Source organism: Cucumis sativus, unplaced genomic scaffold (genome assembly GCF_000004075.3).
Source record: "Cucumis sativus cultivar 9930 unplaced genomic scaffold, Cucumber_9930_V3 scaffold72, whole genome shotgun sequence".
Taxonomy (NCBI): Eukaryota; Viridiplantae; Streptophyta; class Magnoliopsida; order Cucurbitales; family Cucurbitaceae; genus Cucumis; species Cucumis sativus.
The window spans coordinates 39,496-53,030 of NW_022279564.1; the positions used below are offsets into that span (position 1 = coordinate 39,496).

A 13,535-nucleotide genomic window follows, 5' to 3' on the forward strand; every position below is an offset into this window, starting at 1 on the left:
AACTTGTATTATACAATTTTTTTATGATGAAAAATAGTAAAAGTAGTAGTAATTCAAATTGTCACATCTCACACATTTATATACTCGAAGAAGAAAGAGGCAAACCTTCTCTATGCATATGACTTAGTCTTGCATTTTAATTTTAAACCTTCGGTGTTGAATTTCATTTCATACTTCTTAGTTATGATATTGCAAAGGATTTTAATGCAATCTCAAAATGTTGAAAAATGCATTAAAATATCGAGTTAGATTGATCAAAACATGATTTCAGATGGAAAAGAGACGATGATAGAACGAAGTCGAAAAAGAGAGACGAAACTACATTTTGGTTGTGGATGTATTTATTCAACATTGCTTCCCCAATATGTTTGGGTCATCCATAGTCTACAATTATCTTCTTGCCTTCTATCTTTTCCGGTATACAAACCCTGTGGAAAAGATATTTGAACACTAAGCTTGTTAGAGCAAGAGCTAAAATCAGCACCACCGCTTTGCTGGTTCATGTCCAATTGTTTCGAACTCTCATTTCTTTCCAGATTTGAAGAAGGTTTTATCTTTTAATTTTCATCGCTCAAGGTTTTCAAGCTCCACAGACAAAGAAATGGTTGTCTTGCAATTCCACCATTCCATTTTCTTGCCAATTCGTCTTCCCATCACAACAATTGGCGCTAAAATTTCCCTCCCAACCAACCATTTATTGCCCCCATACACCCTCTCTAAACCCCTTCACCGGAATTTTCTATCCAGAGCTACCCGCGACCAAAATCGGAAATTTACAACATCCCCTCCACTGAAATCGAGGTGGTGGATGAAGAAGGTGAAGATTATGATGATGGGGACGACAGATTTTGGAGTGAGAGTGGATTTAGAGGAAGAGAAGGAGAAAAGGACTATGATCGAGACCCTGAATTCGCTGAAATTATAGGAACTAGTCTTGATGATCCAGATAAAGCTCGGTCCAAAGTAAAACTTTCTTATCTCTTCCTCGTCAATCGCTTTTTCATGTTTGTTTTTTCTATTATCCCATTGTGGGTTTATCAACGAAGTACTAAGTGGACATTTTATACTTCAACTTCTTGCTACTGTTTAATGGCAATAATCTCTTTTTGGGTCATTTGTTTGTTTTACGAGTGCAAATATGGTGGCTTAAGTTGAAATGTCTAGATAAACATGTATTGTTGCTTATTAGAAGCGTTCTTGTTTTTGGCTTTTGGTGTTTAACTTGTAAGAGGTACATACTGCAGATGGAAGAGAGGCTGAGGAAGAAAAGAAACAAGATACTTCAGCCAAAGACGGGATCAGCTGTTCCAGTAAAAGTTACATTCAACAAGTAGGATTAGTTTTACCACTTGAATAGATGGATTGTCAATCTTTTCATTTTATTGAATTAACCATGCTCTTGCTTTTCCACCTAACATTTATTTAGGATTTCAATCATTTTTTAAACAAAAATGTTTCAATATGTTCCATTTTACTATGAGAATAAATCCTTAAACTTCTGGTCCTGAAGTATCTAGCTTGGAAAAAACGACTTGGGATGTGTTGCTTAAATCATTGATCCGGTACTAGATGTAGCTTTTCTCCAGGAAAAAAGGCCAAATATTTACTTTGATAGTAAAAGGTCAAGATATTGACAGTCAAGTAATTAATGTGACTTGTAATCTATATGGATGAATGCATTTGATTTGACTATGTCTGAGGCAGTAGAACAGAGAACCCCAATGTTGGACTATCTATACAGCCACAATTTCATAAATGCATATTGTTTCTTCTTGGTTTCCACTAGAGTAGGGAGCTAAATTCTAATTTAGGAAGAATTTCCGTAGCCAACAAGCATATAACTTGTGTGTAGCGATTGCACTACGAATAGTTTTGGTATAGTTCTGATAACTGAGAATTTTATTGCTTCTTATATGCTGAAGCCTGAGTATATGAACCGTTAGAATACAAGCATATTTCCTAGTTATATTCCTATGTACTTAGTATCCATTCTCTCCTTAATCTCTAAAACATATTCAGTTGAGAATAAAAAAACTTATTACTTTTTTGCGTGTCTTTTCTTTCTTCTATATAATTTATGTGAATTATCTGTTGAAGATGTATCTTCTGGCTTAATTATGCATTGAATTCTCCCCATTCCGTTACATATATTCTCTCTTTAGTTTGGAATTGGACATATGAGTTCTCAATGTTTCTTCCAGATTCGATTTCTCAAACTCGTATATATGGTTTGAATTCTACAACACTCCACTGGCAAAAGATATCACCTTAATTTGTGATGTAAGTTTTTGTTTCTGTTATCTTAGCTTCTGCCTAAAAAACTTCAATGAATTAGATCTATTATCTTTGTTCACAGACCATAAGGTCATGGCACATCATTGGACGTCTTGGTGGATGCAATTCCATGAATATGCAGGTAAACTTCAATTTCACTCACGTTGTTATAGGATTGCATGATTTTGTTTGGAAAATTAGCCTTCAGCAAATTTTATGAATCATATTTGCTGTCGATGATCATTTAAGTTAATCTTTACAGCTGTCTCAATCTCCTTTGGATAAACGGCCAAGTTATGATGCTATTCAGGGAGCTAATGTTAATCCAACCACATTTTATAACATTGGGGATTTTGAGGTTCAAGACAACTTGGCTCGCATATGGTAATATCTCTCAATCTAATTTTCTGGATGTTGCTGTCATTTTCACAACATTTACGGAGGTGTTCGTGATACCAGGAAAGAGCTTAAGATGTCAGCGTTCACTTTTTTTTCTCATTTATCTATTTTACTTTATGCACAGGGTTGATATTGGGACCAGCGAACCTTTGCTACTAGATGTTTTGATAAATGCATTAATCCAGATAAGCTCTGAGTAAGTTCCTACTACACTTCTTACCAATGTTTTCTTGCCCTAATTTAATTTCCATTAAAGTAGTTTTGCTTATCTGCTGTCTGTGAAGTGTGTAATCGAATCACTAGATTTTTGCCCTTTTAGAGCATGTTGGAGAGTGATCGTGAAATTGTTAAAATTACTTTTGTCATAGTTCTAATCACTTCGAATCACACCAGTAACCAGTAAAAGTAATTTAATATTTAATTTTACATTTACAAATGCAATTTTCATGTCATCAAAAGTAGTTTTGAATGATTAAAAACATGTTTCAGAGTGTTTTTTAAAACAACAAAAGTAATTTTAACAATTTTAGAATCGCTCTTTTGGTTTGGTTTTGCATTTCTTCTAATGTCTATATGTTACTCATAATAATTTTATGTGCCTCATAATAGTTTATGGACATTGGGTTTAATATTTACTTTTCTAATGTCTATATGTTACTCATAATAGTTTTATGTGCCTCTAAAATTTTCACAAAACAGCTATGTTGGAATCAAACAATAGTGTTTGGGGGATCTGAGTTTGAGAATTGGAAAGAGGATTTGACAACTGAAGATGCTGGTTACAGCACTCACAAGATATAGCAACTTCCTTCGAAGAAGAGACGTGGGGAAGATATTGTTGAAGGTAATAATACAATATGATGACTAAACTGATATTGTATTGAAATTTGTGCCTCTGTTTTCAAGAATGGGAGTGGATCATCTCATTGTTAGCCAGTCTCTAGGGGAGTAGTAAGAAGGTTTTTTTTTTTTTTTTTTGGTAGCAATTTTGTAGCAATGGACGAGAAAATCTGACCCAAATATTGTATATTATACATTTTAGTAAGGTTAATAGTATTCCAATCTTGGTTCACCATTTGTTCAGCAACTCATGAAGAGCACATACATCGTTTTGCCTACCTCACTATGATTTGGAAACAAAAACCATGTTTTCAATAATGATATCTAAAATGTGAGTTATAGCCAAACAAAAATTCTCTACTATCCATGAGTTGTAGAACGAAGAACATGTTGGGAAATTCGAAGCCAAAACTCCTAGGCTCTATTTCTATTTCCTTTAACCCAAAAGAATTTCTATTTGATTGGTTAATGAGGGAAGCGGTGATTTAATTCATGAAGCAAATTTGGGTCCACTTCTCTTGTATTAACCCATGGAAGAACTATTTTAATAGGTTAATTTGGAGGCTTTGTGAATTCAACTTTAAAAAGAGAGAAGAAAAATTGCAGCACAAATGGTGTGTGTGCTGAGCTTTGCCGCCGCTGAAGAAGAAAAGGTAGAAGTGAGGTTCCTTTGAGCCGATGGAGAAGAAAAGGCCGAGACAATTGTGCTGAGAGCATTTGCCGGATGAGAAAAGGCACCAGACGGCGATCTGAGGAATTTAGTTCGCCACTAGTTTGAAGTCTCTCAGATTCCAGTGTATCATTTTTGTGTGGCAGTGGAGAGTTGGATTAAGTGTTTCTCTTATTCTTTATTTCAAGTTAGTACTTGAATTCAAATTCAAATAGTTCTCATTTGGGAAGAAAGATTTGAAAGCGTGTTTTTCAATAGAACTTGCTGTTGCATAAGACTAAACATAGTCTAAGTTTGGGACGAACTAGTATATTTTTTGGTATGGTTCTACTCTTTTCCCTTTGCTTAATTATTACAATTTTATGATCAATTATTTATTTGACTCTAACTTGTGAAAGTGGAAAGTTGAGATACAATTTAGTTTATTCCACATTTATTTATATATAACGTAAATTCTCACATAACGTGGAATTGACTAAAAAAAAAATTTTAAAAGATTGAAGAATGGAGTGTTCTTATGGATAGTTTTGTTAGGGTTTAACTTCATATTACTTTGTAAAAGGATAAATGTGTCTAGAATCTCGAAGCAAAAGGCGTTAACTCGTGCGAATGTATATTTCTTGAGTTCTTTTTGTCTCCCATATCTTTAGACCTTTTGTAAATTGTTAAAAGAAAATTTGAGTTCACACACACCTCTAACACCCACAATTGTACATATTTGTAAATTGTTAAAAGAAAATTTGAGTTCACACCACCTCTAACACCCACAATTTTACATATTGTATTATTTGATTTAATAAGAAACCAGAAAAACTATAATAAGACTTAAAAGGTATATATAGGTAACAATTTATCATTTTCAAGATTTTTGTTACTATTACTTAAAAGAAAGAATTGATTGACCTCTTTAATTTTTTAGGCTTATCAATTGTCTCACCCCAATATGATGAAATTGTTCCTTTTAAGTGCATTGATTTTTGTCCTTTTAAGTGCAGATTAGTATTGTTTTTGTTGTCTATATTGATTATTCATGAAAGCTTAGTTCGAGTTTTAACGAGTATAAACTGATTCTTTTAACATAGAAAAAGTCACCAAATTGGTGGAGCTTGGTGCTAGTTTTCCTCAACTACGTGGCACCATGCACACTTTTTTTCTTCCTATAAAAAAAACTATTTCTAAATATAGCAAAATGAACCAAAATCTTTACAACATATGATAATCTATCCATAATTGTGACCGTCTATCTTAATCTGTCATAAATAAACCATGATATTATACTATATGTATAAATATTTTTAGAAAATTGTCGTTTAAAATAAATTTTCTAATAAATAATAATAATAATTTTAGAAAAAAAAACAGTTCAAACATTTTAATTTATAGATGACGCGTTTTCACACACATATTTTGAAATGAACTCTGCACTTGAAAGTTGAAAGCACACAATAAATAACTAAAATATTCCTTTCTCATCTGACTTTTACAGGAGAAAAATACACTGATAATACCATTAGCTATTTCTTCAAATAACAATTAATGCATCTAAAAATACACACCAAAATGAAACTTCAGAACACTCCTACTTCAAATATTTAATGCATTAAATACACACCTTAATTCTTGAAGCCATTCTTTTGAACTAAATGATACTTTTTAATGCATAAGACTAACAGTTTCTAGAATTCTTATGACCTTGATCAACTAATGACACGTTCTCAAAAAACGACTTGAACTCATGACCTTTAACACCTTTAACAGGTTATGAGAATTTTCGAATAGGATTTAAACTTAAGATCTTTTAGTGACACCAATGTAACCTGGGTAGAAAAGCAAAATGACACGTTCTTTGTAGAAGCTCTTCTACCATAGGAAGATCTTTCTACCTTAAAGTAACCTCTCCTATCATTTCGGAGGCTTGGATCCTATCATCCTGGTTGGCATATTCCTTTGGCATCCAATATGGGAGTCTTCCATAACTTCGTTTTTGATAGATCATCCTTTTAGAAAGGAAGGAGATCTTGTGTCTTAAGCCTGTCAGAGCCTTTTTTTTTTCTGGTCATTATGGACTGAAAGGTACAATCAGATTTTCAACAACATATCTCCTTTTTAGTGGTAGATTCTAAGAATTGGTTCTTTCTCTAGCTTTATTGTGGTGTAGATACCTTTCTCCATTTACACATTATGGCCTATCTGACCTTTAGGCTAATTAATTGGGAAAGCTTTTATGTGATTTCCACAATTAGCTTCTGATTGCTTTTTCCTAAACAACAAACCATTAATCTAACCTGTACATCTGATGTATCCTTTAGAGTTCGAATCATGAATAAGAGCTATCTAATAAATAACCATGAACATGGACTAATTAAATTAATAAATCAAAAAATATATTTATGTCGTATGTATAACTGTATAAGTATAAATCAACGCCAAGAAACTAGATTTACTTGTTATTCTGTCTAAGAGCGAGGAAGTGAGCTGCAAAGTTGTCGTAGTCGGGTAGCTTTGGGTGAACATGACTAGCTTTCTCAACTGCCTCAGTCTTCTCCTTTTTCGAACTCTCAGAGTTGCCTTGTGTTTCTAATTTTGGTGAAGGAGTGGATGGCAAGTCCTTCGTAGGAGATTTTAATTTTTCTTCATGGATAGATTTTTAGTTTCAGGAATTGGTTTGGAAGGTTTCATTGACTGAGGTTGCTCTGAGTTACTTGATTGAACCCGAGTCTTCACTGGAGCTGCTGTCGTATCCCTTGAAGAAGAAAACTTTGAACTCTCAAAATTGCCTCGTCTATTTATCTCTGGTGGATAATTGTATTGCTGTTCCTCTGCAGAAGGTCTAGACCTTTCCTCAATAAAAGACCTCTTAGTTTCATGAGTTTGCTTGAAAGGTTTAGATGATTGAGGCTGCTCTGAAATTTCCAAACGATCAGAGTATCTTGTTCCAGTTTTTGCCCTCAGTGGCGATGTAGTTGCATAGAAACTCGTTGAAGCTTTTCTCTCAATTATATCCTCATGACTCATGGTCGTGGGAGTCCTGTGTGAGTCCTCTAAATGTGGACTTGGACTTTTAGGAGACGCTTTGGTCCGTCTAGAAAGTCCAATAACTCGATGAGGACTGTTTTTCATATTTTGTTCAGGCAAATCTTCGTCAGAATCATCGTCATTGTGGAAACCAGGATACTTAACTGCAACTCTTGTTGGGGCTGGATTCTTCAAGATTTCATCAACCACGTTCTTGCTATGTGGCTCTTGATCACTTCTAAGAGTATAAACCGAGAACTTCTCCTTTGAATCATCAAGATTGGAATTAAAGCTATTAAGCTTGGTTGTGATTCCTTTTCTTGACCTCGTCTCTCTTCTACACTTGTAGCATATGTCTCTTCAGAAGCCTTTGATCGCAACGAAGTCCTAGCTGTAGAAGAAGAAATGAAGGTAGACTGCTCAGTTTTTGAGGCATCGTTTTCGTATGCTTGTTTAGATGATGAGTCATTTCTTGATGAATTGTTTGCAAATGGAAGCTTATTACTTTTTTGGTTTCTTCGGCCACCTTTCAGTTTCCCGAAATTCAAGCCACTGCTGCCATCTGAAGTTGATTCTTCTACAATATCAGGAGAACTCAGTGGGCTGTCGTTCTTCTTCGATTCATGTACAGAGTTTAGCTCAGAAGAGAGGCGATGAGATGGCATGCTACTACTGTCCTCATCTGAAGATCCAGATAATCCATGACTAATGTTCCGAGTCCATTCTGATTTTTCAGAGTACAAATCCTGCTTCTTGCAGAATTCACTAGAGTTTTCTTTAGCAATGATCTCAGATTCTTTCAACTCTTCCTCACTTTCAGAACCAGATCCATCTGAATGGTCAAAAGTTGCCGGCAACAACTCATCAGAATGGGAAGGATCATCAAAAGCTCCAATACTTTCAGCAAACAGTGAAGTATGATCAGAAATTTGAGCGTGTGAAACAGCCTTCTCAGCAGAATCATTCTTGTTCCCGTTGAAGATCCAAGTATCATCTGGTGATGGATTTATTGGCACCTTTCCTTTAGGTGACGAAAGGTCTGGAATTGATTCTCTCCTCGGGATATCGTAGTCTGGAATATAATCATCATCTGGACCATAATCATCAAAGACCACACTGGCATGGTCATAAAAACTCATATCAACAGTACTTTCACTCTCATTTGGTTTATCCATGGCAAAAGGGTTCTCATAGGCATCATTCCCCAACTTCTCGTGGGAAGGCACTTTAATTGAATCACTTTCAATCCTCACATCTCCATAGGAACTAGTTCTGTCAAAACCCGTACTAAATGGCTGATCGCTAACATATTCTACATCAACATTTCGGGTTGTTTCTCCATACTGGTTCTACCTAAAGAGTCACTAAACCCAGATTCAGACGGCTTGTTGAGCGAGTATGTGTCTGATTCGTTGAAATTAGTGGAAGATATGTTGGAACTAAAATTTCTGGGTTGTTCATCCCCACTATCAAGAGAGCCACTGACCCCAGGTTCGAATGAATTCTTGAAAGAGTATCTATCTGCAGCATTGAAACTGGTTACAGACGTGCTGGCATCATGTTTTCTGGTTTGTTTCTCCAAAGTTGCACTACTACCAAGGGAACCGCTAAACCTAGGTTCGGATGATTTCTTGAAAGAGGATCTTTCTGCTGCACTGAGATTGGTCACAGATATGTTGACATCATTGTTACTAACGCTTGAAGATGGATAACTATAATTCTTGGAATTATCCCCCATGTATGTTCTTGTCTCATTGTCTCTCCAATTATCATCCGGCGTAGAACTTTTACGAGGTGCACTGACAACTTGGTCTTTAGGAAGCTGTTGATCACGTAAATGGACACTAGGGTATCCTTGAGGTCCTTCTGCCCTTAAATTATAAGACGAAGATTTCTGAAACTCAGAAGAGGATGGTTGGGAGATGTTTCCACGACTGGAAAGTTCTGCAGCAGCTCGGGCAGCTAGACTTGCTAGTTCTGCAGATTCAGCCGCTGCCTTTGCAGCAGAGGTAGCATCCTTAAAATCCATACTCCACTGCTGCCTACCTGAAGAGTAATTATTTTGTTCACCAGAATTTGAGTGCCTATGCATCCCCTCTGCATTAATTTACGCATATCACAGTTTCAATATATAACCAACAATTGCAAATTCAAACAAAAGTAACTGTCTTCAATATGTATGTGTAGCACGTACATAGAGAAGAAAGAAATGAAGATGATTGCATCAGATATAATTTTCACATACCAAAAGATGTTTCTGAATTATGACGGCCAGTGATGTTGCTTTGATTGGCATTAACGTGAGCAAAGTTGGATTGTTTGGACTGATGTTCTGATCTCAAACTGTGTTCAGGGGATCTCTCGGGTACATGAGGCCTTTCATCAGGTTTGAATGGAACATGTTTTCTAGAAGATTCTTTGTGATCAAATGAAGATGGGCCACTAATAGACTCCATCTGTATTTGACTAGCCTTCCCAAAAGTATTTGGTCCACTCTGCTCAACAAAGTTCATAACTAGTATTACTAAAACCGAAATTCAATATTAAAATAAAATAATTCAGGTAAGTCTTCATTTCCTGATAAAAACACCTTGAGCATTGAAGGAAATAGTTCTTTTTTATAAAAACTAAAATTACCAACAAATCAGCCGGAGGGTTGATGCTGTCACCAAAGGATTTTGGGTCCCATTTGATGTTATACTCCTCAGCAATTGCAGTCAAGATTTTAAGTTTGGTCTGCCCATCCGGTGCTTTAGCAGATAGTTTTTCGACTAACTGGAAAGTTGTAAGAATGGAAGGAAAGTCAATGGAACCAAGTTATCTTCATAGAGAGAACCCACACTCCCTAAGTTTATGAACACAAAACAGCTAACACATTTACCATGCGATTCACTCCACATTCTGGGCGCAGCTCCACTGCGGCCGAGACAAATTCTTTTCCATACTTTGATTTAAAGTGTTTACGAACATCCAAGAGCTCTGGAATATCTGCACATCTGGGTGATGCAAATATAACACTCGAGACTGCTTCCTTCAAATCTATGGGACAATTTCTGAACATGAAAACATAAACCGAATTAATAGGAGTACATTCATTATGCTCAGAAATCAGAAGTTAACACATACGTCACGAGGGCAAAATTTTGCTTTAAAAGAAATCACAACCATGTGAAGTCGAATACAAATGCACATTCTGAAATCAAAGCATACCCTATAGGCAGCGAAGTTCATGAGAAATCAACAAAAATAACTTCAATAAAAAAGAAATTAACATACTTTTGGGACTCAATCATTGGCATGCGCGCCACAATTAGCTCACAAAATATTTCAATGAGTTCATAAGCTTCCTTCGATTTCTCTTCTCTAACAAAGTGTTCAACCTGAAACAAGATGGAAACGTAAATTCTTCGGAAAAGGAATCATCAAATTGACGCACGATAAAGTTCATCTTCCCATATGACATTAGGTCTAAAAAACACGGTGACTTGATAAAGACACAAATAAATACAATCAATTCCAGAGTCAAAGAACAACACTAAAATACCCGAATTCTAGCAGTCTGGTCTTGTCCAGCCTCAAGCAACTTAGCCAAATCTCCCTTAAGCTGCTTAATATGAACATCTTTCTTATTCCTCAAAAGCTTAATCCGCGAAACCGCTAACTTCAGCGATGTCTTACTGCACCGACCCAACCCAATTCAAACAAAAAATGCAAAAAAAAAAAAGTCAATAAATTGATCCCAGCCAAAAGTACCCAACAACAGAACAAAACTACAAGGATTAAGTTGAAGAAATCTCAAACCTACCATTTCGCAGGCTTGAAGCTCTTGCTTAGCATCGTAGAAGGAATCGAAAGAAACCAGATCTCAACGCGGTGGGAACAAACAACAAAGGTTAAGCTGGCGGGACAATTACGCACCGAAACTCTTTTTTCCTAACAAAAATCCTTTGAAGAAAGGATGTGAAATGGAACCGTGAAGATTAAGAAGAAGAATGAATGAATGAATTAGGATGATTGAAGAAGATATAGTAATGAAGAAGAATGAATAGGAAACGAAGTCGGAGCGAAGAAAGAGCAACTGAAAAAGGACTTCCTTTCCGTGTACCGATCATCAACTTTACGAGTTTTTTTTTTCTTTTTTTTCTTTTTTACTTTAATTGTTTATTTATTTATATATATATTTATGCAATCGATGGAAATTTGGGAAAAACAAAGTGCGGGAAGGTTCAACGTAACCCACCAATCAACGGTAGCTGACTTTCATTTTCCATATTGACCAAATCACCCTTTTCATTTTTTTTCTCCAAATATGAATAATTGAAAGTGTAATTATTTTAAATTCCAAAGATTTACAAAATATAAATACCATCAAATAACATAAACTATTTTGAAAATAACTCTAATTAAAAATTAAAAATTAAAAAATTATTTATAAATGTTAAACTGACCGATCGATCATTTCTCATAAGTGTCGAGATAGCTTTGCAACATTTACTAAACTGACTATGGTTGGTTTGATTATAACTTTGTAAAAAAAAAAAGACTATAATTAATCGATTATTACCTTGGTCCTAAGTAATTTGCTTAAAGTTTTGATTCTATCTCTATAATTTTCTAATGAAAATAAATAGTTTTTATGGATAAATTTAATATTTAGTTCTTATAGTTTTAAAGGTGAGAAGATTTGAAAAAATCTTTAAAATAACTCATTGAAATATTTTATTGAACTTTTATCACCTAAATTCTAACATATAAACTTTTTATTTTAAAAAATATTAATTAAAAAAATAACCTAACCTTAATTTTATTCACTTTACTTTTAATAAAAATTTGAATTTAGTATCTCACTTACTAGATTTGGTTAAATAATAACAAATATATGTAGTGAAATTTTAATAATACAATAACTTAAATAAAGTGTATTATTTTTTTTCTTAGGATAAAAAAACATTTCAAATAAAATAGAGAAAATGGACTTAATCGAGAACTTATCCACACAGATACAACAAAAGGATTTCGAAGACAACCCATAGTCGACAACTAACTTATGTATCAAATAATCAAATCAACAATTCCAGCATAGATAAATACTAACTAAATTACCATCGAGTAAAATTAAATCGTAATTATCTAGATTTTACTAACCATAACTTTATTGTTAATATTGGAGAAAGTATCATTATTTGATATCATAACAAACATTTTTACAAAATTATAATGGAATGGTTTATAAATACAACCATAAAATTGACCAAGAACAATTTTCCAAGATCTAACTAATATTGATTTAAAAAATGATAATATTTAAATTTAGTGTCAAAAATGTTGTTTGGGATCTCAACTGTTTTAGTTTTATCATAAACTGCATAAGACAATAAGGAAAGAAGTGGCCAACAACTTTTCTCCCTATTTTTTATCTACATTTTTAATTAATTAATTAATGACATGATGGAGAGGGAAAGTGACACCTATTTTGTCAAAATACTATATATATATATATATATATATATAAAATTAGATGATAAAGACCCTTTTATAAATAAATATCCCATTTCAAATTTTAAAATGTTTGGTGGATTATAATTTGGAATTTTACATTTTGGAATAGTCACCATTTTATAATGTTTTAAAATTGAAATTAGGGTACATGAGATGAGGAAGAAAAGGGAAGAAAAGATGGAAGAAGAAATCATATATTTAAAATGTGTTGGAGAACGAAAATAAGATAAATAATGTTAAATTGGAGTGAAATTATAAAAAAATGAACTATGTATAGTGAAATTATAAAAAACGAGGTTTGTGCACTTTTCACTCGCTCTTGCTCTTTTGCTATCACTCTTTCTTTCCCTTTTCTATGTCCCTTTTTTCGCATGACTTCACTCTATTGTTCTTGTTTCTTGGTTCCCAACTTTTCGCTTTGCAATATAAGTTGAATAGAATTAGAGAAAAAGAAGAAGGCAGGTAGAGTTGCTATTGTGGGCATAGAGTTGAGTTGAAGCATGGTCCAATCGAAGTTAGCATACAAGAGAAGGAGATCGAGCACCAAGAAAAAATAATAAATAAAAGTAAATTTGTAAAATTGCTTGATGATGGGGTAGGCAAAATAAGATTCTTAAAATTTTAGAAATTGGGCAAATACCATCTAGGACATTGAGTAAAGATGTGCAACGATAAGTGAGAGTCAAGTTTTCAATCAAATTGTCACCAAATAGACTGTAGTTAGTTTAGTAAACGTTAAAATCCATCTCGATCATCAAGGAGAGAAAACCGATATAAAAACCAATCCAACACCAACCGATCTCTTCTTTATCTTTGACTAACCGACTTCCAATTGGTT

At 34.1% G+C, this 13,535-nt stretch overlaps 1 protein-coding gene and 1 pseudogene across 1 annotated transcript; one reads left to right on the plus strand and one right to left on the minus strand.

Moving 5' to 3' along the window:
• Window positions 1-720: 720 nt before the first annotated feature.
• On the plus strand, window positions 721-4,565 carry LOC116406192 (annotated as a pseudogene).
• A 3,911-nt stretch (window positions 4,566-8,476) lies between these two features.
• Window positions 8,477-11,335, minus strand: LOC116406194 (IST1-like protein). The gene is made up of 7 exons (XM_031889884.1): window positions 11,004-11,335; window positions 10,743-10,875; window positions 10,475-10,578; window positions 10,080-10,251; window positions 9,836-9,973; window positions 9,444-9,693; window positions 8,477-9,295 (listed from the first exon to the last, which is right to left on the minus strand). Exons 1-7 carry the CDS (start codon window positions 11,033-11,035, stop codon window positions 8,511-8,513), a joined length of 1,614 nt encoding a protein of 537 aa, XP_031745744.1. The 5' UTR covers window positions 11,036-11,335; the 3' UTR covers window positions 8,477-8,510.
• Window positions 11,336-13,535: the final 2,200 nt, after the last annotated feature.

What these genes read in the sequence shown, in the direction of transcription:
- LOC116406194 (XM_031889884.1), bottom strand. Translation starts at nt 11,035, where the DNA reads ATGCTAAGCAAGAGCTTCAAGCCTGCGAAATG. An exon ending in AATGTGGAGTGAATCGCATG is followed by an intron (nt 9,974 to 10,079) that starts GTAAATGTGTTA and finishes ACAACTTTCCAG; the next exon opens with TTAGTCGAAAAACTATCTGC. An exon ending in ACCCTCCGGCTGATTTGTTG is followed by an intron (nt 9,694 to 9,835) that starts GTAATTTTAGTT and finishes TTTGTTGAGCAG; the next exon opens with AGTGGACCAAATACTTTTGG.